The sequence below is a fragment of the Myotis brandtii genome, unplaced genomic scaffold (genome assembly GCF_000412655.1).
Source record: "Myotis brandtii unplaced genomic scaffold, ASM41265v1 scaffold208, whole genome shotgun sequence".
In the NCBI taxonomy this organism is placed as follows: domain Eukaryota; kingdom Metazoa; phylum Chordata; class Mammalia; order Chiroptera; family Vespertilionidae; genus Myotis; species Myotis brandtii.
The window spans coordinates 2,770,970-2,797,388 of NW_005357764.1; the positions used below are offsets into that span (position 1 = coordinate 2,770,970).

The 26,419-nt window shown below is 42.5% G+C and overlaps 1 protein-coding gene across 1 annotated transcript; it reads right to left on the bottom strand.

Annotated features, from left to right (window-relative positions):
* Positions 1–3,990: 3,990 nt before the first annotated feature.
* On the bottom strand, positions 3,991–25,250 carry KPNA7 (karyopherin alpha 7 (importin alpha 8)). The gene is made up of 9 exons (XM_014539179.1): positions 25,122–25,250; positions 21,546–21,628; positions 20,842–21,110; positions 19,403–19,485; positions 16,291–16,554; positions 14,652–14,885; positions 13,066–13,248; positions 9,498–9,644; positions 3,991–4,029 (listed from the first exon to the last, which is right to left on the bottom strand). Exons 1-9 carry the CDS (start codon positions 25,248–25,250, stop codon positions 3,991–3,993), a joined length of 1,431 nt encoding a protein of 476 aa, XP_014394665.1.
* Positions 25,251–26,419: the final 1,169 nt, after the last annotated feature.

The window sequence follows — 26,419 nt, forward strand, 5'->3', positions numbered from 1 at the left end:
TGTGTTTGTCCTAAATAGTTTCTCACAGTTTGAATTTTGCTGATTGCATCTCTGAAATGTTGATTATCATTTTTCTGTCTTCTGTATTTTCTGTAAATTGGTAGTTGGATCCATGTTTGCTTTTTTTCCATTGTTCTCTCTTCAAGTTCACTGATTCTTTCCTCTCTCTACTCCATTCTGTTGTTGAGTCCATCTGGTAAAGTTTTAATTTCAGTTATTGTATTTTTCAGTTCTAAAATTTCCATTTGATTCTTTATCTCTCCTATTTCTTTGCTGAGATTCACTGACCCTACGCTATTTAAATGATTTCTTTTAAAATGTGCACACATGGTAGAGTGACAGAATGTGGTAGTCAGCCTCCAAGGTGGCTCCCCAAAATATCTGCATCCTAGTCTTCACACCCTGTGTAGCCTCTCTGACATTCTACCAGGGTTAGTTGGTGTAACCAACAGAATATGGCAGTAGTGATGGCGTATCACTCCTGAGATTAGGTTATGAAATACTGTAGCTTCTGTCTTGGGCATGCTCTTTCTCCTATGCAAACATGCTCAGATCACTTGCTTTGGGAGAAAGTGAGCTGCCCTGTGGTCAGGAGATTCAGGCAGTCGTTGGAGGCACCCATGTGGTGGGAAACTGGTCTCCAGGCAACAGCCATGGAAAAACTGAAACCTACTACTTATCACATACGTGACTTTAGAAGCAATCCTCATCTGAGCCTTCAGATGAGACAGCAGTTTCAGAACCACCAGCTCAGCTGTCTCCAGATTCTGGCTCACTGAAACTATGCACTAAGTATTTTATTTTATTTTATTTTATATTTATTTCAGAGAAGAAGGGAGAGGGAGAGAGAGATAAAAACATCAACGATGAGAGAGAGTCATTGATCAGCCCTGACAGGGAATCGAACTGGTGACCTCTTGGTTCCTGGGTTGATGCTCAACCACTGAGTCATGCTGGCTGAGGTGCACTAAGTATTTTTAAAAAGCTGTTTAGTTTTGAGAAAATGTATTATGTAGCAGATAACTAGTACATTGGGGTCCCTGCTCAACTACTTACTAAAAGAGTCAGGACAAGTTGAATAAGCTCATGATCGCCAGTTTCTTTACTTGGAAATTGATGACCATTTTTGCCCCATCTACTTTTCAGGGTTGCTGAATCTCACACAAGATAAAACATTGTACAACTATTAATTTTTCAAACCTAATCCCCCTATTTTACAGATGAAAATGGGAAGCCAGAAGGAATGAAAAGAACTGACTGATGAGGCATTAAGGTACAGAGGAATTACATGACTTTGCCAGGCTTCAACTATTTAGAAAAGGAGCAAGGACTAAAGTATCACATGCTATTATCATTAAATAGTCACTCTATGTTTCAGGAAAATAGTAGTAAGTTATGCACTGTATGTGGTTAACTGAGAGAACTGCATTTCCTCTATGGCACATAACAAATGTGGGATAAATGCAAGAGGGCCACAGTTGTTCCATCGTAAAGACAGCATACAGCCAGTTACTCCTTCTTTCCACTCTTTGTTGCTCTGCCAGTCATCCCAACATGCTGAGTCCAAGCGTATGGGCACCCAGCCAGGTGACTAACACCATCTCTTTGCACCCAAACCATGTACAATAGGCAAACAGCTCCTTTCTTTAAAACCTTGCCAGGCAAGTTAGTATCAGTATCTTTAAACAAGAAATACTCCTTTGTCATGCAATTTTAGTAAAAAAAAAAATAGTTGACTGACAGGAGAAAAAAGAGGCTAACAGTATTTTGAGCCAACAAGGGCAGACCATTTGAGCGACAGTGATTAACTTTTTAATTAAAAAACAATTTTTTCCCCTCAAAGTCGTATTTTGGTAAACCATCTCACCTTCTGCTTTCCCCTCAATTTCAGTTTACTGACAGGGGAGAAAGTGATGTTTTAAAATGTTGAAAATGAACCAGATAAATAAAAACATGTATGTTGGCTCAAACTGGAAGGGAAAGTGCAAACATAAAATAGTTGTGTTGGACTAATAAGGACCACACCCCCATTCTTAGTTTTGTTTTTAATTTAAAAATATTTATAAATAATATAGATATACTATGTGGTAACATATTTTATATGTAATTTGTACTATATATTTACATTGTTTTTAATTTAAAAGTTCAAATTTTATACAATGTCTGTCTTGACAGAATGAACTCTAATAGCTTTTTTGGGTTTAAATATTTAAAATTATATTTTAAATTTCCATCCTCATGTGTATCAGTTAAGATTCTTTAGCTGCAAGCAACGGAAACTAACTGGTTAAACAAGAAGAGAATGTATTGAAAGAGTATGGGAGGGAGTATAGGACCTGTAGGGAGGCCTTAAGAAGCAGGAAGCAGGCAGCCTCTAACAGCATCCTCTCCACTGAACCTAAGGTCCTGCCACTGGAGTAAGTGAACATGAGCCAGCCATTTGTGTTTTCTGGCCTTGGGTGTAAGAGGCAAAATCCTTGCAGAATAAGATTTTTGCTTGGCAAAAGATGTGCCATGCTAGCATGTCCTGAGCTGATGAACTGAAGAGGGAGTTGAGAGGAATCTCCCAGGTCCCCTCCATGTCCACGTAGGTGAGCAGAACACTATGAGGACCCCAACTCACCAATGCAGCCCTCAGCAGCAGGCAGAGAATCACCCCCAAAAGAGATAATACTGATGGAAAGGCCCAATGTCCACTAAATTGTAGATTTGTTCTCACCACTGAATGAGAAGTTTGTGAGACATGAACTGTGTTCTAGTAGTGTTTTAGATGGACGCCCACACATCTTTCCTCATCGTTATCAAGGACCAGTGAAGACATGCTTTGGGTATGACATTTTGGTGTGATGCTTTATGTAACTTGATATAATACCTACACTCAAATTACATGAATCAAGTCCAATCCTCCTTTAAACGTACCCCGTGTCCATTACCAATGCCTAGTACTGTGTGTCTAGATCCATTTCATCCCAGCCACTCCCTCTCCTTTTCTCCTCCTTCACGTGGCCCACACAGCTTTCGCTGAAACATGTTCTATATTAATGGTGTAACCTAAGCTGTGTATATGCGCACACACATTTTCTTCCATACTTCTACTATCCCTGACTTTGACAATTACCAGACCTGTCTTTTCAGGCAGACTCCTGGGAGTGATTTGCAGAACCAGGGGGCTAATCTGGCTCAGACTGCCCGGGACGGGCTGAAGCGGCCTAAAAGACCCTTTATTGACCTCCTCACAAACTTTCTCATTATACCTTCATTATAATATGAAAATCTCCTCCTAGGGGTGGAGATTTCCCACCATTTTTAAACATGCGATGTATGTATAGGCATGTTTGCTAATTGCATAGGTGCAAGAATGTCCCCACCCATACATGTGATGACGAAGGTTACCTTGATGTTTATGTAGGATTTCCAAAGACAAATGCAATCCTTTGTTTGGGGACGCACTGCTCTGGGAGCAATCCCCAGTGTGTTCCTTGCTTGCTGGCTTGCAATAAAGTTCATTCCCATAAAATCTTCTTGGAGTTGTCTTTTGGCTGGCAACTACTGAATAATTAGACCCAATTTGGGTCTGGTAACAATAGAGATTGCATAAAAATGAAAAGGGAAGGGAACCCACATGTTTAAGAAATACTAGTTAAATCAAATCTACAAGTCAAAGTTCATCTAGATAGCCAATAGACCGTTCTACTCCATTTTGAAGATCTTACTTTACGATCCTTAAAAATAACCATTAAACAACATATTCTAGGACATGAATTCCACATGAATTTTTAAGACACAAGTGGTTTAACTGCACTTATCTTTATAGAGGTGAGAGTGTGAAAAATTTTATTAGCATTCAGTTTTAAAAGCATTATACCCGTGATACACCAAAATATAGGAGTGCTGCTTCTTAAAGAAGTTACCCTTTAGGGTTTGGTCCTTGGTTTTAGAAGTTGTGGAGCTTTGGTAGTTTTATTTTAAGTGCTTTATGCATTCATGATCTTAGTCCAAGGATTGTAATATTGGTCCACTTTCTTCTTCCTTCAGGGGAGAAAAGACACTATTACACCTCCAGGCTCTCAATACATTATTACCACCCCATTAACTCCTTAATATCTGCAGTGGATTATTATTTGCTCTAAATTAGTCTCAAGGTTCCCTCAGAGAATAATTTGAAGGAGGGAAGCATGAAATATTTCTCGAGATGGATCTTAAATGCAGTTTTTTGGAATGTGTGATAAAACATACATATCAGAAAAATTAACATCTTTGATAACTTTTAAGTGGACAGTTCAGTGGCATTAAATACATTCACATGGCTGTGCAACCACATCATCCATCTCCAGAACTTTTTCATCTTTCCAAACCAAAACTCTGTACCCATTAAAAAAACCCCATTCCATTCTGCCTCTCAGCCCCTGGAAACCAACACTCTACTTTCTGCCTCTATGAGTTTGACTGCTCTAGATCCCTCATGTAAGTGGAATCATACAGTATTTGTACTTTTATGTCTGGCTTTTTATTAATTAATTAATTTAAACCTTTATTATTGAGATTATTACAGAAGTCCCCCCCCTTTTTTTTTCTCCCATTGACCCCCTCCATCTGGTTCCTGCCCTGCCCCAGGCCTTTACCACCCTACTGTCTGTATCCATGGTAATGCATATATGCATATAAGTTCTTTGGTTAATCTCTTCCTGGTCCCTCTCTCCCCTTCCCTCTGAGTTTCATTGGTCTATTCCATGTTTCCATGCCTCTGGTTCTATTTTATTCATTAGCTAATGTTGTTCATTAGATTTCTTGTTCATTTATCTTGATTTTTAGATTTAGTTGTTGATAGATATGCACTTATTGCACTTTATTGTTCATATTTTTGATCTTTTATTAGTCTCCTCCTCCCCTTCTTCCCCATCTCCTTCTTCTTTAAGAAGACCCTTTAACATTTCATGAACTACTTGTTTGGTGGTGATGAATTCCTTTAGATTTTCCTTGTCTGGGAAGCTCTATATCTGGCCTTCAATTCTAAATGATAGCTTTGCTGGATAGAGTAATCTTGGTTGTAGGTCCTTGCTTTTCATCACTTTGAATATTTCTTGCCACTCCCTTCTGGCCTGCAAAGTTTCTGTTGCAAAATCAGCTGGAAGTATTATAGGAGCTCCCTTGTAGGTAACTGCTTTTCTCTTGCTTTTTTTTTTTTTAAATGTTTTATTGATTTTTTTACAGAGAGGAAGGGAGAGGGATAGAGAGTTAGAAACATCGATCAGCTGCCTCCTGCATACCCCCTACTGGGGATGTGCCCACAACCAAGGTACATGCCCTTGACTGGAATCAAACCTGGGACCCTTCAGTCCGCAGATGGATACTGAGCCAAACCAGTTAGGGCTCTTTTGCTGCTTTTTAAGAGTTTCTTTCTTTTTAACCTTTTGAATTTTATTTTTTAATTAATTTTTTATTCTTTAAAGTATTACATATGTCTCCTTTTCCTCTCATAGACCCCTCCCTGGCCACTCCCACCCCCTAGGACAAACCTTTTGCATTTTAATTATGAAGTGTCTTAGTATGGCTCCTCTTGTTTGGGACTCTCTGTGCTTCCTGGACATGTATGTCTATTTCTTTCACCAGGTAAAGGAAGTTTTCTGTCATTTTTTCTAATAGGTTTTTGATTTCTTGCTCTCTCTCTTCTCCTTCTGGTACCCCCATGATGCAAACATACCAAATGCTGGTATGTTTGTAGTTGTCTGAGAGGCTCCTTATATTATCTTCATATTGTTGGATTCTTTTTTTTTTTACTGTTCTGTCTGGGTGTTTTTTTCCTTCCTTATATTCCAAATTCTTGATTGGTTTCTCAACATCCTCTACTCTACTGTTGATCCCCTGAAAATTATTCTTTCAGTTAGTGTACGTTTCATTTCTGACTGGTCCCTTTTTATGTTATTGATGTGCTCACTAAGCTCCTTGAAGTTTTCATTAAGTTCCTTGAGCATCCTATAAGCATTGTTTTGAACTCTGTATCTGGCATTTTTCTTGCTTCCATTTCATTTAGCTCTTTTTCTGGAGATTTCTCCTGTTTTTTTTTTTTTTTTTTTTCATTTGTGAATTGTTTGTCTCCACATTTTGGCTGCTTCCCTGTGTTTGTTTCTATGTATTAGGTAGATTTGCTATGTCTCCTGGACTTGGTAGAGTCACCTTGTGTAGTAGGTGTACTTTAGGGCCCACTGGCCTCCCACGTCACCTGAGCTGGGCACTCCTTTGTGAATTGGTGCAACCCTGTGTGAGCTGTGTGCACTGTCCTATTGTAGTTGAGCTTTGATTTATGTTGGCATCACTGGGAGGGGTTGACCCTCAGGTCAATCAGTTGAAAGGATTAGTTGCAACTACAGCTGAAGAGCTATGTGCAGGAGATGCCCCTACAGAACAGGACTTGCTTCAGTGGGGCTTTGGTGCTCATTGAATCCCCCCCTTGAGTGTGTCACTCATGAAGGTGGTAGAGTTGTAATTGGCATGGTTGAAGTTAACCACTGGGTGCATTGGCTCTGGGGCCTCCCAGGAGGTGCAAAATCAGCCTCTGCCTGTGCCCTACCTGGAACCACCCAGCATGAGCTACAGTTCTCTGCAGATGGCTGCTACTTGTGTTGAGCTTGGAGGTGTTCAGGAGAGGCCAAACTGTAAACCAGAATGGGCTACTGCTAATGTTAGACCTGGGGCCACTTATTGATAGGTAGGGGGCACATTGATGCTGGCTACTGCTTGTTTGAGAGATTTTAGGAATGTCCAAAGCATGAGGCAAAAGAAGCCAGTTATATGGAAAAGCCACTGGAAATGGCTTGGATAAAATTGCAAGTAGGGAGGGACAGAGTCTCAGGGAATCACCCGGGCAGGGTGAAAAGTGTGAACCAGGTTGATGGAGATTTACATATGGCACAGACTGTCAGCTCTGTGGCAGGGAGGTCTCAGCAAAGGAACACTGGCTTCTGCCAGCACTTCTGTCTGGGAGAAAGCTGCTCCTCCAGCTCTTTCCCTGATTCCAGACAGGTTAGTTCCTTCCTGAGGTTCCTTTCAAGCTGCTGCCCCAGTGCTGGAGCTCAGAGGGAGTTCAAGTAAGCCCATGTGTGGGCCCTTTAAGAGGAATTGCCTGGGACTCTCACATCCTCAGTGTCACTCAGCCACAATCCCCCGTTGGTTTTTACAACTTGAAGTTGTGGGGGCTTGTCTCCCTGGCACTGGAACTCTGGGCTGGAGGCCTGGTGTGGGGCAGGGACCCCTTTGCTCCTCAGAGAAACCTCCATAGCCAAGATATCCCTTCCAACTTTAAACTGCCACATGTGGGGGTGAGATCAGCTGGTTCTGCAATTCCACCCCTCCTACCAGTCTCAATGTGCTTCTTTTTAAATTCCCTAGTTGCAAGACGTTCGTTCAGCTAGATTTCATGGGGTTCTGAATGGTGGTTGTTCTGTATTTCAGTTTAAATTCTGATGTGGTTGTGGGAGGCAGTAAGTACCAAGTTTACCTATGCCACCATCTTGACCTGGAAGCCTGTCTGGCTTATTTTTAAATGAAGTTTTGATACACAGAATACTAGCTTTACTGTGAGTAAGGATACAATGGGTGTAGCTCATCGAATCCCCCGCCCCCTGCTTGAGTGTGTCACTCATGAAGGGGTACAGTTGTAATTGGCCTGAACAGAAGTATTTGAACTGGAGCCCTTAGATGAGTCCTATGGATACAAACCCTATTTAAGGGACAAGTCTCCTAATTACAAGCTTTTCATAAAAGCTTCAAATTCAAAAGATGCTAATCATTGTTCTGGGTCTTCTCTGCTTTGAGAGCATCCTCTTGGTTTCAAACCAAGATTAGCTGCCTCTGGTTAGCACCAACCACCACCATGGTCATATTAATTGTAATGCTCTGATTTTGCTGACGAATCTAGTCTGACACCTAACAGAGTATCACTCACTCTGTTAACTCCTAACCCCATGCTTACCTGGCCACTTAGGAACTTTGAGCTCACCTTCCTCACATAAAAAATACCTAATAAAAATGCAAATCAACACTACAGTTGGATACTACTTCACACACATTAGAATGGCTATGATAAAAATAAAAAGAAATAAGTATTGGTAAGATGCTGAGAAATGGGAACCCTTGTGCACTGCCAGTAGGAATGTAAATGGTATTTCCACTATTGATAACAGAAGATTATTCATTAAAAAAAATAAAAATAGAATTGCCAAATGATCCAGCAATTCCACTTCAGGGTTTATACCCCAAAGAATGGGAAGCAGGAACTTTGAACAGATATTTGTACTTTCATGCTCATAGCAACAGTATTCACAATAGCCAGAAAGTTAAATAACTCAAGTGTCCATTGATAGGTAAATGGATAAACAAAATGTGGTATATCCATACACTGGAATATTCTCTGGTCTTAAAAAAGAAGACATTTTGACATATACTACAACATGGATGTACCTTGAGGACATTATCCTAAGTGAAATAAGCCAATCATAAAAGGATGCATACTATATGATTGCACTTAAATGAAGTACTTAGAGTAGTCAAACAGAGACAGTAAATATAATGGTGGTGCCCAGCTGCTGTGGCTTAGTGGTTGAACATCAACCTACGAACCAGGAGGTCAGTGTTCGATTCCTGGTCAGGGCACATGCCTGGGTTGCGGGCTCAATCCCCAGTAGGGGGTATGCAGGAGGCAGCTGATCAATGATTCTCTCTCATTATTGATGTTTCTATCTCTCTCTCCCTTTTCCTTCCTCTCTGAAATCAACAAAATATATTAAAAAAAATAAAAATGGAAGTAGTCTGGAAAGTAAAATGGTGGCTACCAGGGCCTGTGGAATGGGGAATGGATACAAAGTTTGGTTTGGAAAGATAAACGAGTTCTGAGATGGACAGTGGTGATAGTTGCACAGTAATGTGAATATACTTTATGCCACCAACTGTTCACTTAAGAATGGTTAAAATGCTAAATTTTATGTTATGCATATTTCACCACAATAAAAAAAAAGTTTTAAAAATATGTCTAATGTTATCTGATCATTATTTCTGGCTCCTGCAGAAAACTTAGAAGTCTTTTGTAGAGTTCATCCCCAAACACCCTATTCTAGAAAGAGACAAAGATGCAGTAAACAGCAAAATGGTTTTTCAAAAGCTGGGGCCTGCCTTAGTTGTCTGCATTTTTTCAAGAAAGAGCCACTTTAACATCATATCCCTTCCTGTACTACTGCCCTCCCCGCAAAAGAGTCAAGTAGGAAAAAAAAAGTAATATTGGAAACCAGAGGTTAACAGGACAAACTTCTAAGGGATTAGAGCAGTTTCCAGGATCCAGAAAGCTGCTACTCAAAGGCAGCCCCTACACCACGGCTAAGTCCCAAGAGGGGCCCACCTGTCTGATCACCCACCTTACAGCGGCAGCACAGGCACCTGCCAGGTGATCACCTGTGAGGTGGCCTGCCAGGAGGTACGGACACTACTTTATACTTGGAGTCACCTACCTCAGAGAAGTACTTCTCAATAATGTGCATAGCAGTCAGGGAAATGTGAGGGTTCTCATGAAATTGCAAGGTTTTGATTCTATCAACCCCACCAGGTTCCTCGATCAGAAGACGCAGGTATTCCTTCTTAGAAAGCTGCTCTGCTGCCTGGGGGGAATGGGAGCGAAAGTGAGGCCTGGGCAGAAGCCTGGGGACAGGGAGCCTCACCAGTGGAACCCGACCAAAGGCTCCCTGTCCCAGAATGGGCAGTCGCAGCTTCACTTTCCCCAAAGTGATTTCAACTTGCACGCTCTTCCTCCACTTTGGATATTTATGTGATACAAATGTGTGTGTGTGTGTGTGTGTGTGTGTGTGTGTGTGTGTGTGTGTGTGTAGGTTTTTTCTTCATTGCAAAAATACAATATTTCTTTTGCTAAATATTCTGTCATCCATAAACAAATCACTACCACTATTCAGTAGACATCCCCTTCTAATGGAAATTGTTTTAATATAGAACATTTAAGTGATGCTATGTAAATACAGAGGTTCTGGCCCTGCACTCCCTGAAAGCCTTGAAAGGTAAGACAAGAGACCCTCAGTAACAAGAGCCCCCACAGCAAGTAATGAAGTTCCTGGAAACAAAGAACACGAGAGGATTTAACCCAAATGCTGGTCGCTGGATTTACCACCCAGGGCTCTTCATTCACGCACACATGTGTACACATATGATGGGCGAGGCACACAGAATGGAGATACAGACGTGATTTAGAGAAGGCCTTTGTAACCAACTCATGCTATCAGGAGGGACAAGTACACAAAGGTTATGGTGTAGAAAGTTTAATTTAGTAAATGATCAGAGGTTTAAATTAGAGCAGATCGCCGAAACCGGTTTGGCTCAGTGGATAGAGCGTCAGCCTGCGGACTGAATGATCCCAGGTTCGATTCCGGTCAAGGACATGTACCTGGGTTGCGGGCACATCCCCAGTGGGAGATGTGCCGGAGGCAGCTGATCGATGTTTCTCTCATCGATGTTTCTAACTCTCTATCCCTCTCCCTTCCTCTCTGTAAAAAATCAATAAAATATATTAAAAAAAAATTAGAGCAGATGTGCACAGGATGCTTGAAAAGTAACACGAGTCCTTAATGAGCAATACTGTGCCGGGTCAACCATAGGGTAACGGCATTCCCAAAAGAAGGAACATCGGGGACAACGTTTTGAAGGAATAAGGGCTGCATGTTATGAGAAGAGGGAATAATAGTTCAGCTAAACAGCATATCAGGATGTGGAGGAAGATGAAAAACTTGGCTGTCATATCTGGAAGGGCTCTACTTGTTATTTTGTGAGCAGTAATAAAATAACCTCCTCTGGGTCAAGTTAATTCATTAGGCCACCTCATTTACCTGATGACAGTTTGCACTGTATGTCTAAGCCTCAATGCCCTCTCGTCCTATGAGTCAGTAGATTTGAGTAAAGAAAGTAGGGCAGGAATCAACATGCTAGATTAGCTTCAGAAAGAAAACGGGGCTGTGGGCAGCAGGAGCCCTGGCCGAGGATTTTGGACCTGAACAGTAAATGGCCCCAAAGTTACTTCAAAGAACCTCAACTGCATCTGCTGCCTATTTGAACTTTTTCCTGTCTCGTCTTGACCTTTCTAACCTACTGCCCCCACGGCCTTTGTCTGATCCAGGGGGTGCACAGGTCCACCAGATGGGATTTGCCCAGACTCTTCTGAGAAAAAAATCCCAAATATTTAAACAAAGCAGACGAAGTTAAACTTCTATATCCCAAATATGCTTTTACAGATTTGTTATGTCCAACTTCGTCTATTGGCTGTCAAGTCTCTACTCTTTGTTTGTGTGACTTGCTCAAGTCTTAGTGTCTAGCTGGGCTGTGTTTCAACTCCGTTCTTGACTCAGGTCAGTTCTTTCCAAGACAGTTACATGAAAAGAGTGCTTCAAGTGAGTTTTCAAAAGGGGTTCCCTCATGTTACTTTGAAACTTTCCAAATGGCTTAGTTGTATATAAAAAGACCGTAACCAAGATGGTCCCAGGTGACCCCTGCCTCCTGGTGTTTATGCCCTTGTGTTAGTGTGAGTGTTAAACAGGGCTGACGTGTGTAACCAATAGGATGTTGTTGAAATGACCTCCTTTAAAGATCCTAAATACATGGGGCCTCCACCTTGCTTCCTTAGATCCCTGGCTCCAGAGGAAGCCGGCTGCCATCATGCAAGGACACCCAGGCAGTCCCCGGGAGAGGTTCGTGTGGTGAGAATAACCTGGCAGGCACGTGAGTGCGCCATCTTGGAAGCTGATCCTCAGCCCCTGTCAAACGTTCGGATGAGATTGAAGCCCCCAAATGACATCTTGAACCTCATTAGAGACCCTGAGCCAGAACCATTCAGCTAAGCTGCTCCCCGATTCCTAACCCCATAAATTACGTGAGATAATAAATGTTTGTTTTAAGTCACTAAGGGGTAATTTGTTATGTAGCAATACAGAACCAAGACAAATAGTATAAAAATAGTGTCTTACCTTACCTTTCTTTCAGAAATAAGACTTTTCTAGAATTCTAATTCAAGGCTTTTCAGTCTATTTTCCCAGTCATATAGTTGAATATAAAAGGAATTCTAGTCTGGCCTCTTAACATATATCCCTGCTAACTTCTTGCTGCTCCTTCAAATATCCTATGTTTTAGTCTTCTTTTTAAAAAAATATATCTTATTAAATTTTTTTACAGAGAGGAAAGGAAAGAGATAGAGAGTTAGAAACATCGATCAGCTGCCTCCTGCACACCTCCTACTGGGCATGTGCCCGCAACCAAGGTACATGCCCTTGACCAGAATTGAACCTGGGACTTTTCAGTCCACAGGCTGAAGCTCTATCCACTGAGCCAAACCAGTTAGGGCTGTTTTAGTCTTCTAAAAGAGTCAGCCATGGGGCTCACTGACTATTTTTTCCCTCCTTCAAGCCTTTGATTGGTTTCCCCTCTCACTCAGATAAGTCAAAGTTCTCACAGATCTTATGTGAGCTGGCCCCTAGGTGCCCTGAGCCTAATCTCCCACCACTTTCCATCCATTCACTCTGCTCTGGCCATTCCACCTTCCTTGCTCTTTCTAGAATGTTCTTCCCCCGATAGCCACAAGACCCACTCACTTCTCTGAGGCCTTTGCTCAAAAGTTATTCCTCAGAGAAGTTTCTCCTGACTACTGAATAGAAGAGATCACCTTCCTCTCCTCACTCTGAGCTATGGGTGACTACCTCTTTGTCAGATAGATTTACCTCTAACTCCCTACCTGACATGTCTGTTCCCCTCCCCACTACTACATAAGCTCTGTGCGAGCAAGGACGGTCACCTGCCACATCCTGAGCATCGATAACAGTGCTGGGCACAAGACACTCATTTGAGAAAATGAAGATAATACCTTCTTTGATAGGCCTCTTGTTATTATTATCCATAGAATGTGTGCACAGAGGGAGGAGATAGGGGAGTTGGGGAGAAAGAGAGTCCTACTTGGGTTTTAAGAATGAAATGAAATGTCTTAAGTTTGGAGACTGCTACTGAGAAACCAACCTGTCCAGAACAGCTCACCTGGAGGAGAAAAGAGATGATGTCAAGGATGATGACAACAAATTTGGAGTCTGGGATGGTGAGCAGGTTCACCAGTGGCTCCATGACTCCAGAATAGGCCAGGTGGATCAGCTGGTGCACGGTGCCCCCACTTGTGAAGTTAGCCACCACCCAGAGAGCCTCCTTCTGGACTTTAAACTCTCCCTGCAGAAAGAGAACATTTTCATTCTTTACAGATCCTGAAGAACTTAAATATAGGGATGCTAACTTGGTTCAGTTTCTAGGTAGGTTTGGGACAGCCAGGACTATCTGTGCAATTTAGAGAGAACACCTTGGGGACTTGAAGTCAAGAAGGAGGCAGGTAGATTCATATGGGGTTTTAGAGGGAGGTCCTAAGTTCAAACAGACTCAGTTCATTAACTCAGGTTATGGGGAAAACAGAAACAACATAAACCAATCCAGGTAATCAACATAGATTAGGAATCACGCTTGGAATTTTACATTTTAGGGGCCTATGTTTACATTTCTTGTCTTTTTGCCCTAGTGAAAATCTGGATAAGAAGCTCCATAGCTACAAAGCTAAGCACACAGATGTGATCTTAGTGACTGAGACAGCTCAGAGGTTACCGAGGAAGGCCACTGAAATATTACTCAATGCATCCTTGCATTTATAAAAGGCATTTGACCCAGAGATATGGGAGTAATTGATCATGGATCCTACTGCCCCTGGGCAGGAGACATTATTTTGTGGCCGGGAGAAACTGTGACCACAGTTTAAAACAAAAATAAAAAGGCCAAACAGCTTATGGTTCCAAGCAAGTTATAGTTCAAAAGGCACAGTTTGAACTGAGATTACTTCTTGATTCATGACTGAATGTTTCTGAATAGAATACATACAGATTCACAGTAGAACACAAGATAGGAAGTGTCTAATTGACTGGAAGATGCTATGATTTGGGTTGCACACCTGGCTTAGCTTTTAATACTTAATGAAAACCTGGGAACCAACCATCCAACCTCAGACCAGAAATACATAAGCAGAAAAACACAGCTTGTCCATTAAAAGGTGGCAAAAAGAAATGCTGATGATAGTAGTTGTCCTTGGGAAGGGAAGTGGGAATCAGGAGGAAAGAGGAAGGCTTATTGTATTTCTACTTTTAGATTTGGATTTTCTGTGTATATTACCACTTTAATCAATGTGATTGTGTGCTGAAAAGGCCACCATTCTCCAGTGTATAATATCAGTATAACTGGATATGGTTTTCCTCCTGAAAGAGAACAAAACCTCTTTTGGCAAGTAGAGAGTAGATGGCACATTCTTTTAACACTATTTGCCAGCTCAAAATTTTTCTGGATATTTGAGCTGTGGGCCACCTTTTCATTACACAACGCTTGTTTAGACTTCTAAATTTTCCATGGGTTGTCCAAACAGGATGCACCTTCCTTTTTTTTTTTTTTTAAGGGAGAGCTGGGGTACTAATGTTTCATAGTTTTGTTGTGGTCTCAATTAATTTGCTTCAGGGCCTGTGTCTGAGTTACTGAAGGAGTTCAACACAGGGCCAGTTGGAAAGTGGCCTTTTGCCGTAGACACAGAGCGTCCCACTCACATTTTTCAGCAGAGCCAACACGGCCGGCAGGACGTTGCAGTCGATCAGCTGCTGGATGTGCTGCTGCGGCCCCGCGGCCACATTGCTCAGGGTCCAGGCTGCCTCCTTCTGGATGGAGGACTTGGGGCACAGCAGGAGCTGGGGCAGCACGCTCAGCATTCCCGCCTCAATGGCCAGCTGGGTCTGGTGGTCGGTTCCCGTGACGATGTTCCCCACAGTGCGGAGAGAGGGGGTCTGGAAGAACAAGGCCAGAAGTGTAACCGAGTATTGCAAACTTATCACAGTGGAAGTGACAGTCACACAAGATCTGTGCCCTCCCAAACGTTAGTCATGCTTTGCTGATGGCTCTCTGGAAGCCTGGGAACAACGGTGATACCCATGACCCTTATTCATTTGGCACATGGAGGCTGCTTCTATAGCTTGAAGGTACTTGCCAGCTTCCCAGCAGTGGTGGCTCAAGTGGGATAGAGGTCAAGGGATGCCTGTATCAAGAAATGATGCTCTCCCTTTTATATCCCTACATCGGGGAAACTGCTAAGTTGACTGTAGTGTTTATAACGTAATTATGTCTATTGAATTTATAGTTAGCACCAGGGTCAAGTTTCTGTTGTACACATTATTGGAGCCCGTGAGATCCCAATGGCACTTTTGATATATTCACAACCCCTTCTCAATAACTCTGACGGTTCCCAGGATGGGTCTATGATTGGGCTCCAGACAACTGTCCTTGGAGGGTTGATTTAGGATTTATTTTGGTTTTCTTGCACTTTAGTGAGAGATAACAGTTATAGAATTTTCCTAGCCTATTATGCTGGGTATCTGCTACTCCAGTGAGACGTAGAAGTAGTGCTATAGGCCAATCACAGCCTTGCCAAGCCTGGCAATTTGCCCCGAAGCTCCCAGGATAAGCGACTTCTTATAGATATTCTCTTTGTATCCTCCATGCTACCAGCATTATCCTCAAACTAACCTTGACATCTGAGGAATACTATGCTAATTTCAAAGCAGATGATCATTAAGGCTGCATAATACATAGTATTAGGCATAGAAATCAGAAGGGGCACCCACATTTTAAATGACATTTTCAAGAATATTATATAAGTGACATGTTGGTTTTACTTACTTTTCACTTATATCTGAAATAGTATTAGAGAACAAACTTGGGAGAGGATAAGAGGAATTTTCTTTTATATTTGAGTAAGCAATTCAAATGTTACATGGGCTTTACATTAATACACACACACACACACACACACACACACACACACACACACTCTCTGTATCAGCCAACTTGTTAACGTCTACCCACATAGACCACTAGAAGGAAAGTCCACAAAAGGGTAGTTCACTGGGTGAAGGAATTATAGTCAATTTTAATTTGGTGCTCTCTATATTTCTAGTTGTCAGTTTAACAAAAAAATATATGTTACTGAATACCCACTAGGATTTTGGGTCAAAATAGATTCAAGTGTTTGGCTAGAGAATATCAGAGACCAGGGAAATGCAGATGATAAGCTTTGTTCTAGGTAAAGGATTAGAGCTGAGTGTGGAAACCAGGGGGTGAGGAAAGAGTAGAACTTGCTAAAGTAAATACGACTCGGGAGGCCCATAGAGAGACAGACAAGACTGGGGCATTTACCAAGATATTGAGTTCTGAGCTGGTCATGAGCTGAACCAGTCTGGGCAGCACCCCCATGTCAACCACTTGGCCAATGCGCTCGATGCAGCTCTCGGTGAGGTAGGACAGAGCCCAGCAGGTGTCAGAGAGCACTTCATTGTCTTGGTGCTGCAGGAGCTGGGAGAGGACGGGCAACATTTGCTCCACGGCTTTTTTGCAGGGGTACGGGTTCTTGTTTCGGCACAGGTTGGACAGGGTCCATGTGATGTTCCGCAGAAATGTAATCTGTAACAAGAGACTGCTTCTAGCATCAGTTGCAAAGAAGCAAAACTGCAAATGGCAGTGTGTCCTTGCCATCATTGATCACTAGTATTATTGACCAGCATGAACCAAAGAATTTGAGTTGCAAACAACAATTTGTTCTAGGTAGTGATGTATATATAGGGTGTCCTCAAACTTGTATATACACATTTTGAATAATTATAAAGGCAGTGTTTATGAAAATACATTTCATTTTCAAAATTGAGATATCAGCTGTTAAAGTATATATACACACCCCCTGTATACTAGGGACAGAGAGAATGAGCGTTTTGCTTCCTATTCAAATGTTAGATGGATAGCTCCTTACATTCTTCAAAATATCCTTCCCCTCGACTCAACTGATGACCTAATTTCATTTTTCACTGGCAAGACAAAGAGGCTTCTTATTCTTCCCACCAGTCGATAACCAACATGTCATAACCACATTTCTGATCTTCTATTCGAGGACTAGTCTTCCCTACCTTGCCTCTGAATTCCATCACTTTTCACCTTTAAAGATTCTGCCCCCAGCATCACCTCTCTCTCCTGGATCACTCCCACAGCACAGAACACCCTGTGACGTTCACCCCTTACCCTTGGCACCTCTGCAGCCATCACCTCACTTCTGTTTTCCAGAGTCTATCCTCAAGGAGGCATCTCTGTTCACTCTCTACGGCGTGCTTCCCATCTGCGCTTCTCCTCCTCCTAGTCTGTTTCTGACCCTGCTGATCTATGGTTAGTGACGAAATCATCTTCTTCCAAGTCTCTAACCCCATAGCTGCTTCTTCACTGTCCCTCTCCGTTGTGTTTAGTCGTTTCTGGCATCTGTGACACCAAACCTGGGTGTTTTGTTTTTTTTATTGCTAAATGGGATGCTTCTCCTCAATTTTCCTGGCCGGCGCTGCCTGACTTCTGAATGTCAGAGACCCTAGAACCTGGTTCTGGACTCTCCTCACACTCCAGGCCAGGGATTGGCAACATTTTCTGTCAAGGGCCAGACAGTAAAGACAGTAAACATTTTCAGCTCTGTGGGCCCCAGGGGCTCTGTTACAACGATTCAACGCGGTACTTGTAACACCATAAGAGACACAGGAAATTGCGTGTGAGTGAATGGGCATGGCTGTGCTCCAGTAAAACTCTATTTACAAAAGCAAGCAGCTGACCCCTGCTCTTGATCTTGCCCAGCTGGATGACATGTGTCCACGAGTATCTAGACCCGCATATCCACCTACCTGACGTTGCTGCAATGGTGCCTCTCAATCACTTCAACTTAATGTGGACAACTAAGACTCTGGTTCTTTCTCCCTCCATCGTCCCCATTTCTCTAAGAGGACAGTCATCTAAAATAACCTAAGCCTGAACCCGGGGCATCCTTGCTTCTTTCTCTCACTTCCATGTCCAACATAGCAGCATCCCAGGTCCATCTGCTTCACCATCTCCCTGGGCTACGGCCCTCCAACAAGCAGCCAGAAGGGTCTTTTCTGAAAGATCGGACCACTTTGTTTCCTGCCTTGAAATCCTCCAAAGGCTTCCCTTTGCCAGCAGGATGATGTCTAGGTCCCTTGCCCTACCTTCATATTGCACTACTTTCTTCTTGCAATTCCCTTGGTCATGCCAGCCTTTTTTCTGGTTCAACCATGTCAGGCTTTTATCCCACCTTGAGGGCTGAGTGTATATTCCCTCAGTTTTGGAAGCTATTTTCTCTTCATTTAAAAATGATTTCCTATTGATTTTTAGAGAGAGAGGAAGGGAGAGGGAGAAAGAAACATCGATGTGAAAGTAGAACATCGGTTGGCTGCCTCCTGCACACCCCCACTTGGATAGATGCTTGCAACTCGTGCATGCGTCCTGACTAGGATTCGAACAGCAGCCCTTCGGTGTATGTGATGACGCCCAACCAACTGAGCCACACTGGCCAGGGTTTCTCTTCATTTTTGTTTGAGACAAAGTTAAAATCCAAATTTAATTTCTTTCATTGATTTTTTACAGAGAGGAAGGGAAAGGGATAGAGAGTTAAAAACATCGATGAGAGAGAAACATAGATCAGCTGCCTCCTGCACAGCCCCGACTGGTGCTGTGCCCACAACCTAGGTACATGCCCTTGACCAGAATCAAACCTGGGACCCTTCAGTCCGCAGGCCGACGCTCTATCCACTGAGCCAAACCGGTTAGGGCCAAATATAATTTTTAATCCAGGGACTCCTCTATTGTTGCCACATCAATCCACTTTTTGAAAAAAGATTCTCACCTGAGGAAATGTTTATTGATTAGAGAGGAAAGGAGAGGGAGAGGGAGAGGAAGGGGAAGAGGGGAAAGACAGATATGAGAAATATTGATCCATTGCCTCGTGCATGCGCCCTGACAGTGGATTGAACCTGCAATCTAGGTATGTGCCCTGACCAGGAATAGAACCCACAACCTTTTTGATATTTGGGACGAGGTTCCAATCAAGTGAGCCACCTGGCCAGGGCACCACCTCAATTGACTTTTACTCTAATCTTCAAACCTAAACTTTATTACCTAGGAACAGAACTGGTGAGCCACTAATTCAGTTTGTGCTCCTTGAAGAGTAGAGTTTAGTCATCTAATTTTGCAAGATTGTAAACTGATAAAAATCTTAACAGATTTTTTCCAATGCCTTCAAAAGAAAGATCAGCACTACTGCCTGCTGAGGACAAATTTGGATTAATGCTTACCCAACATGATATTCAGTTCTAGGCCTTCTTTTTAATTACCATCATAAGGGGCCAGGCATTGATTTGGAAACACTTCCTCAATTTCCCAATTTTGGGAACTTGTTACCAGCTAGGTTTTCTAATTGAAAGACACTCACTGGTGTGGTTGATGATATCAGGGCCAGTAGATGTGGGATGGCATTACTCGAGATAACAGAGTCTCTGAATTCTGCGCCATCACCTACAAATAGATAAGAACAGGACATTCAAAGAGAGAACAAAGAGAATCCTGGGATAGGTGACTAATTTTTCAAAGTCTGTGCAAAGGGTAAGAGGCCAAAACACATTCCCAGGTTGGGCAAGTAGAGAATGCAGTCATGAACTTGATCCTGAGTCTTTAACATGTTGGTTGGGTGGCTAGGCCTGGTGTGAAAGCAGGTCCCACACAGCAGCAAATGCCGTAAGTAGTCCGTGGATGCATAAAGAAGCCAGCCAACTGGGCCCAGGCAGTGCTCTCTAAATGCTAATATAATTTTATAGCATGGTTCTCAGGAAGACCAAGGCCATTGCAGACCAAGTTGTCTTCCCAGAAGATTTTGGCATAGGGCAGTAACTTCCAGATGTGACTCAGAACAAAGTCTGGGAGATGCACAGATGTTAGGCATCAGCTGTCTGTGACTTTGGCTAGAATACCATATTTCTGGACCGTAGAAGTCTCAATTTGTAATTCTTCAAACATCAGGCAAGGCATTAGTTATATTATACCACCCAATTTTGCCTGTTCCTTATTGAACCAGTCAAAATGAGAGACAAAGTCTCTGCAATAGGTGCTTTACTTCTGAAAGCATTTCAAAAGCAGATTTTATATTTGGTGCTTGCTAATCCCAATATCTGAAGTCCATGGAGGTGTAATGATAATGATGGTTTCTGCTAACTCAGTCACGGTGGGTTGTTGACTCTCTGAACTTGAAAATGCTAATATTTGGCTGATCTTACTTTGTCAAGATCCCGAGGGACCCAGTTGAGTTAGTTTCCCCCCAAAAGCATTATATTTCTATTCAGCCAGAAATCAGGGAGCTCCCAACTTTGCAGCATTAACTCCCCAGCTTTCGCTTTCCTGGACCTCACAGGGAATACAGTGTCAAGTTCCAAATCTATAAGGCCAATCTTAGGGTGTTTTCAGGGGAAACTTTTACCCCAAACTTTTGTATGTTTCATTGGCAACTTTCTCTAGAGATAGAATTTTTTTTTAGGGTCTGGATTACATAAGTGTCTGCTAAAACCCCCTACACTGAGTAAGCCAAAAAGCTTGTCCTTTGTTCCTGAAGCTACTGAGACCTAAGGGTGTAGGACCTGGTATTGGCAGATGTCCCCAGGTAGCCTGTAGCCTCAGGACATACTGCATTATCTTGTTTCAGCTTCAATTTATGACCTTTGAACTTGACTCTGAATTTTGGAAAAGCCTGTTGTACTTTCACCAGCATTTCTAGGCATTTCTACTTAGAGTATCAAGTCCACAATATTCCCCAAAGAACTCCTATAGCATGCCATACGCCTGGCCCACTATTTTCTTAGTCCCCTGAGGGGAGAGTCTCACCTGCTATATTACCAAGGGCCCACACTGCCTGTTCACACACAATTAGGTTGGGGGAAGACAGGAGCTCAACCAAGGGCTTGACGGCGCCCCCTTCCACAACAGCTCGAGTCTGGTCTGAGGTCCCCGAAGCAATGTTGGTCAGAGCCCATGCTGCCTCAAACTGCAAACAGGGATGCAATGATGACGTCAGGAATTCCACCAGCTTTGGAATGATCCCTGCTTCAACAATCTGTTTTAGAGGAGGGTTCTTTTCCCGGGACAGCATTTTCCTTTGCAAGGAAAGAGGAAAAAAAGGAAGAGCAAGTCATGTGAAGCAGATATGAAGAACCTCCTTTATAGATGTTCCCGGCATTCCTAACTATCGCATGAGACAAACAGCTGGGAAAAGCTATGTGACATCCTAGAGTTTAGCTTATAGCACTTTGCAGTGATGAAGCAACATTTCCCCGTTCAGGTATTATCTACCACAAAGATTCCTGTAGAGGCCAATTTAAATGAAGCAGTTCATCTCTGACAACACTTGTGTATCTTAAGTTGTTCTCAAGGACAGCATAGAGGAGATATTGAGTCTCACTTTTGGATGGACCATCACCTACAAAGCCTTTTCTTACATTGTGTGGGCATTTTGCCAAGAAACCAAACAGGCCATTCGAGCTCATTTCTAACTATGAACCTATAAACAGCAGCGGTCTGGTTGGTGATACCTGGCTGCCTGGGTGGCCTGGAAACATACGATGGGATCTGAGGCGTTCACACCACTGATTATTTCTTCCAGCGTGAGCTTGACCTGCAAGGAGACACACATTCAGGTCAGAGTCTCTGCTAAGAGGAACCATGAAGGTCATCTAGTCTAGCCATCTATTTGATTAAAACAGGCTGGCTTTAACAGTAGGCCCCAATCTGCATGCTGGTCTATACTAAGGGAGAGAAGGGCATTTGCTGGTCTCACAGACCTCTGGGATATTCCTCATGCTCTGGGGGTGAGGTGATTCCTATCATCACTTGGATCCCAGAACCTTTTTATAACATGCTAGTGGATGTCTGCAAAAATGACAAAGTAAAGACCTCCAAAAATGGTGTAAGTAGGGGTCTAATTTCATTGTTTTGCATGTGTATATCCAGTTGTCCCCACACCATTTGTTGAAAAGACTATTCTCTCCCCATTGAATGGTCCTAATACCTTGTCAAACTTTGATTGACCATAAATGTGATGGTTTGTTGTGGACTCTGCATTCTCTTCCACTGATTTACATGTCTAACATATGTAATAGACGTGATTACTGTAGCTTTGTAGTAGGCAATGGAGTCATAAATATGACATCTAAAGCACATGCAACCTCCCTAGCCAGTTTGGCTCAGTGGATAGAGTGTCGGCCTGAGGACTGAAGGGTCCCAGGTTTGATTTTGGTCAAGGGCACATGTCCGGATTGTGGGCTCAATCCCCAGTAGGGGGCATGCAGGAGGTAGCTAATCAATGATTCTCTCTCATCATTGATGTTTCTACCTCGCCCTCATTCTCCCTCTCTGAAATAAATACAAATACATTAAATAATAGGAATTGTTTAAAAAATAAAGCACATGCAACCAAAGAAAAAAGTAGATAAATTGGAATGTTTCAATATTAAAAACTTTTATGCTTCAAGGATCCTACCAAAGTGAAAAGATGACTCATAAAATAGGATGAAATATTTGCAAATCATATACCTGGTAAGAGTGTAGTATCCAGAATATATAAAGAACTTTTACAACTCAAGAATAAAAGGCAAATGACTCGATTTAAAAAAATGGGCAAATGGTTTGAATAGACATTTCTCCAAAGAAAACAAACAAATAGCCAATAAGCACTTGGAAAAAATGTTCATTAGCCATTAGAAAAACATAAAAATCAGAACAATATAGCCCTTTGCATGCACTTGACGGCTACCATCCCAAAATGGACACTAACAATAGCTGGTTAGAACATCAGATTGTACAATGGTGCAGCTACTTGGGTAAATCGTTGGCAGCATGTTTCCTATTGCTAATGTAAAAATCGCCACAAATTTAGTGGCTTAAAACAACACAAATTTATTCTCTCACAATTCTGGAGGTCAGAAGTTCATTATCAGGTTCACTGGATTAAAGTCATGGTGATGGCAGGACTGGTTCCTCTGGGAGCCCATGAGGGGAGAATCTGTTTTCTTGCCCTTCAGCTTCTAGTAGGGCTGCTGTGTTCCTTGGCTTGTGACTTGTGCCTCCATCTGCAAAGCCTAGCGCACCAATCTCTGCTTCTGTCATCATATCACCTTCTGCTCTGACTTGTCTTCATCCTTCGTGTTTTAAGGATTGATGTGATTGCATTGGACACACCAGAGAATCAAGGGTAATCTCCCCATCTCAAGATCCTTAGTTTAATCCTGTCTACAAAGTCCCTTTCATCACATAAAGTATGATGGGGATGAGGAGATGGGGGCATTTGGGGGTAGGCATTATTCAGCTTACCACAGGCAGTTCCCCAAAGAGTGAAACATAGAGTGACCATATGGCCCAGTAATTCTTCCCCTGGGTATGTGCCCAAGAGAACTGAAAACCTGTTCACATAAAAACTTGCACACAAATGTTTATAGCAGCACTATTCATAACAGCCAAAATGTGGAAATAGCTCAAATGCCCACCAAGCAATAAATGGATAAACCAAATGTGGTATATCCATACAATGAAATACTATTCAGCCAGAAAAGGAATGAAGGACTGGTACCTGCTACAACATGGCTGACCCCTGAAGACAGTATGCTAAGTGAAAGAAGCCAGACATGAAAGGCCACATATTCTATGATTCCATTTATATGAAATACCTAGAATAGGTAAATTCAGAGACAGAAAGATTCCTAGTCACCAGAAACTAGAGGGAAGGAGGATTGAGTGACTGCTTATTGCGTATGGGGTTTCTATTTGAGGTGATGAATATGTTCTGAAATTAGCTAGTGGTGATGGTTGTACAACCTTGTGAATATATGAAAAAAACACCGATTATATACTTAAAAAAGGTGAATTCCATGGTCCATGAATTATATTTTAGTTTTTTTAAAGGCATAGTAATACAGGATAAAAAGGAAAACAACTCTCTCATTTCATAGTTCCATCTTCCTTGAATGGGGGACTCCTGGGGACTATTCTAGATAAATGAAGCTAAGTAGACTTATGGTTCAGAGTCCTATGGCAATTCAGAGAATGGTTGCAGCTCCTCTATTTGATGGCCGGTAACACATCATTGAATCCACTTGCCCGGACTGAACCACTCTGCCTCTAAGAGCCCTAAGCTGAGCAGAGTGCAGTGATGACATACACAGTGGTGGATCATAAAAGGCACGTAGATACAAAGGCATGTAGAAACGACACTATTGGGGCTCTAGGGAAACCTCCTGGTCAGGGCATTCTGGAAAGATCACTGGGTGCAGTGATGACACACACAGTGGTGGATCATAAAAGGCATGTAGATACAAAGGCATGTAGAAACGACACTATTGGGGTTCTAAGGGAAACCTCCTGGTCAGGGCATTCTGGAAAGATCACAAAAAAACAGTACTGACCTCAAAGTCAAGCCAGGATTTGGAATGTGTGTTTTTTGTTGTTGTTTTTGTTCTTAAATCCTCATCCAAGGATATATTTCCATTGATTTTTAGAGAGAGTGAAAGAGAGAGGGAAAGACTGAGAGAAATATCAATGTGAGAGAAACATATAGATTGGTTGCCTCCTGCATGAGCCCCAACCAGGGCCCGGGCCGGGGAGGAGCCTGCAACTGAAGTATGTGCCTTTGACTGGAATCGAACCCGGGACCCTTTAGTCTGCAGGCTGACGGTCTATCCACTGAGCCAAACCAGCAAGGGCTCAACCCAAGATATGTATTGAGCAAGGTTAGGGTGGAAGGAGAAGGGAAGACAGAGGGCAGCATTCAAGTCCTAGGCAAGACTTTACATGTTGAGTAACTAGATGCCTCTGCTGAGAGGTAACCTGCATGACCCCTCATTCCCTGCTTCTGGCTGAGTGATGGCAAGTGAATTTTCCAGTAGAAGCAGCACTTCCCTCCATTAGAATCTAGATCTCAGACTCTCAGCCGCAAAGGTAATAACCCTTAGCTTTCTGACAACACCAGTTTAGCTCTAACCATGATCTCTCCACCCCTTTCCTTCAAGACCCTCAATTAGAGCTTGCAAGTTCTGAACCAAACATTTCAAGCCAGAGTAATTTACTAAGGATGTATTTTATACACAACTGCTCTAAACGCCACATTCCCAACGTACCCCTTTGGTTTCTTCTCCAGAAGCGGAGTCAGAGCAGAGATTGGTGATATTTCTTCTCTTTAAGACCTGCTCATCTTTCTTGGCCTTTCGGAGCTGCACGTTGACTGCTATCCGGTGTTGTCGAATCATCTAGTGAGGGAAAGAAAGAACTGGGGCACTCAGAGCTGGGAAGTCAGGCTGTTACCATGTTAGCCTTTAGGACGCACTGAAAGCATCTGATTTCACTTTACAGATTCAACAGGCTGGAAGAGTTAACATCACAGTTAGTAAATAGCCCCAGCTTGATTGACCTCCTCTGCCGCCTTCTACTACACCGTATCTAAAAGAATAGTCAATCTCCCTCCCATAGTGAAGGGAGATCGCGTATGCCCTTAGCAGACCAGGATTATCAGCTGTAGTGACATCTGAGCAAAGTGTCCCACTGCCCTGAGTCTGAGCAAGTCTTCATTGGTGCTGATTAGATTCTGAGGAGCAGGCCTGGGACTCCCAACTATGGGGATCCAGTTGGGCTATGAACAGACTGCCCAGGCCCAGATGTCCCTGGCCATTTCCACCGTTAGGGAATCACTCTCTAGGTCAGTGATGGCGAACCTATGACACACGCGTCAGAGGTGACACGCGAACTCATTTTTTTGGTTGATTTTTCTTTGTTAAATGGCATTTAAATATATAAAATAAATATCAAAAATATAAATCTTTGTTTTACTATGGTTGCAAATATAAAAGAAATTTCTAATATGTGACAGGCACCAGAGTTAAGTTAGGGTTTTTCAAAATGCTAACACGCCGAGCTCAAAAGGTTCGCCATCACTGCTCTAGGTCATTCAAATATATATTTAAATATATGTTTGTTTTTGATTTAAGAGAGGAAGGGAGAGGGAGAGAGAATCATTGATCGGCTGCCTCCTGCACACTCCACACTGAGGATCGAGCCCACAACCCGGGCATGTGCCCTAACCAGGAATTGAACTATGATCTCCTGGTTCAAAGGTTGATGCACAACCACTGAGCCATGCCAGCTGAGCTAGGTCATTCAAATCTTAATCCAGTCTCATGAGTTTTACTTGGACACCAAACTGAGGGAGATTAAAATTTAAAGTAAAAAACAACCCTTTTCTCATATCAAGAGAAACTCAGGCTTCATAGTATTGAGAATCCTGGAGAAATGATTTAACTTATACAGACGGATGAGTTTTAGGTTGAAGACTTTCTTAATTTAAGAAAATGTACATGTATGTATTAGATAATCCTTAAACAAGCCTTGTAATTCTTGCTGGAGAACAGGGTCCCTGTGGTGT

Bases quoted from the DNA above. Each gene is read 5' to 3' on its own strand.
- KPNA7 (XM_014539179.1), bottom strand. From the start codon at position 25,250: ATGATTCGACAACACCGGATAGCAGTCAACGTGCAGCTCCGAAAGGCC. The intron at 14,886-16,290 runs GTAAATGCCCCA...TTGTTCTTCCAG, and splicing joins GCTCAGAACTCAATATCTTG to ACCCCCTCTCTCCGCACTGT. The intron at 4,030-9,497 runs GTAGGTGACTCC...TCTCCCCTGAAG, and splicing joins TTGAGAAGTACTTCTCTGAG to GAAGAAGAAAGTGGACCAAT.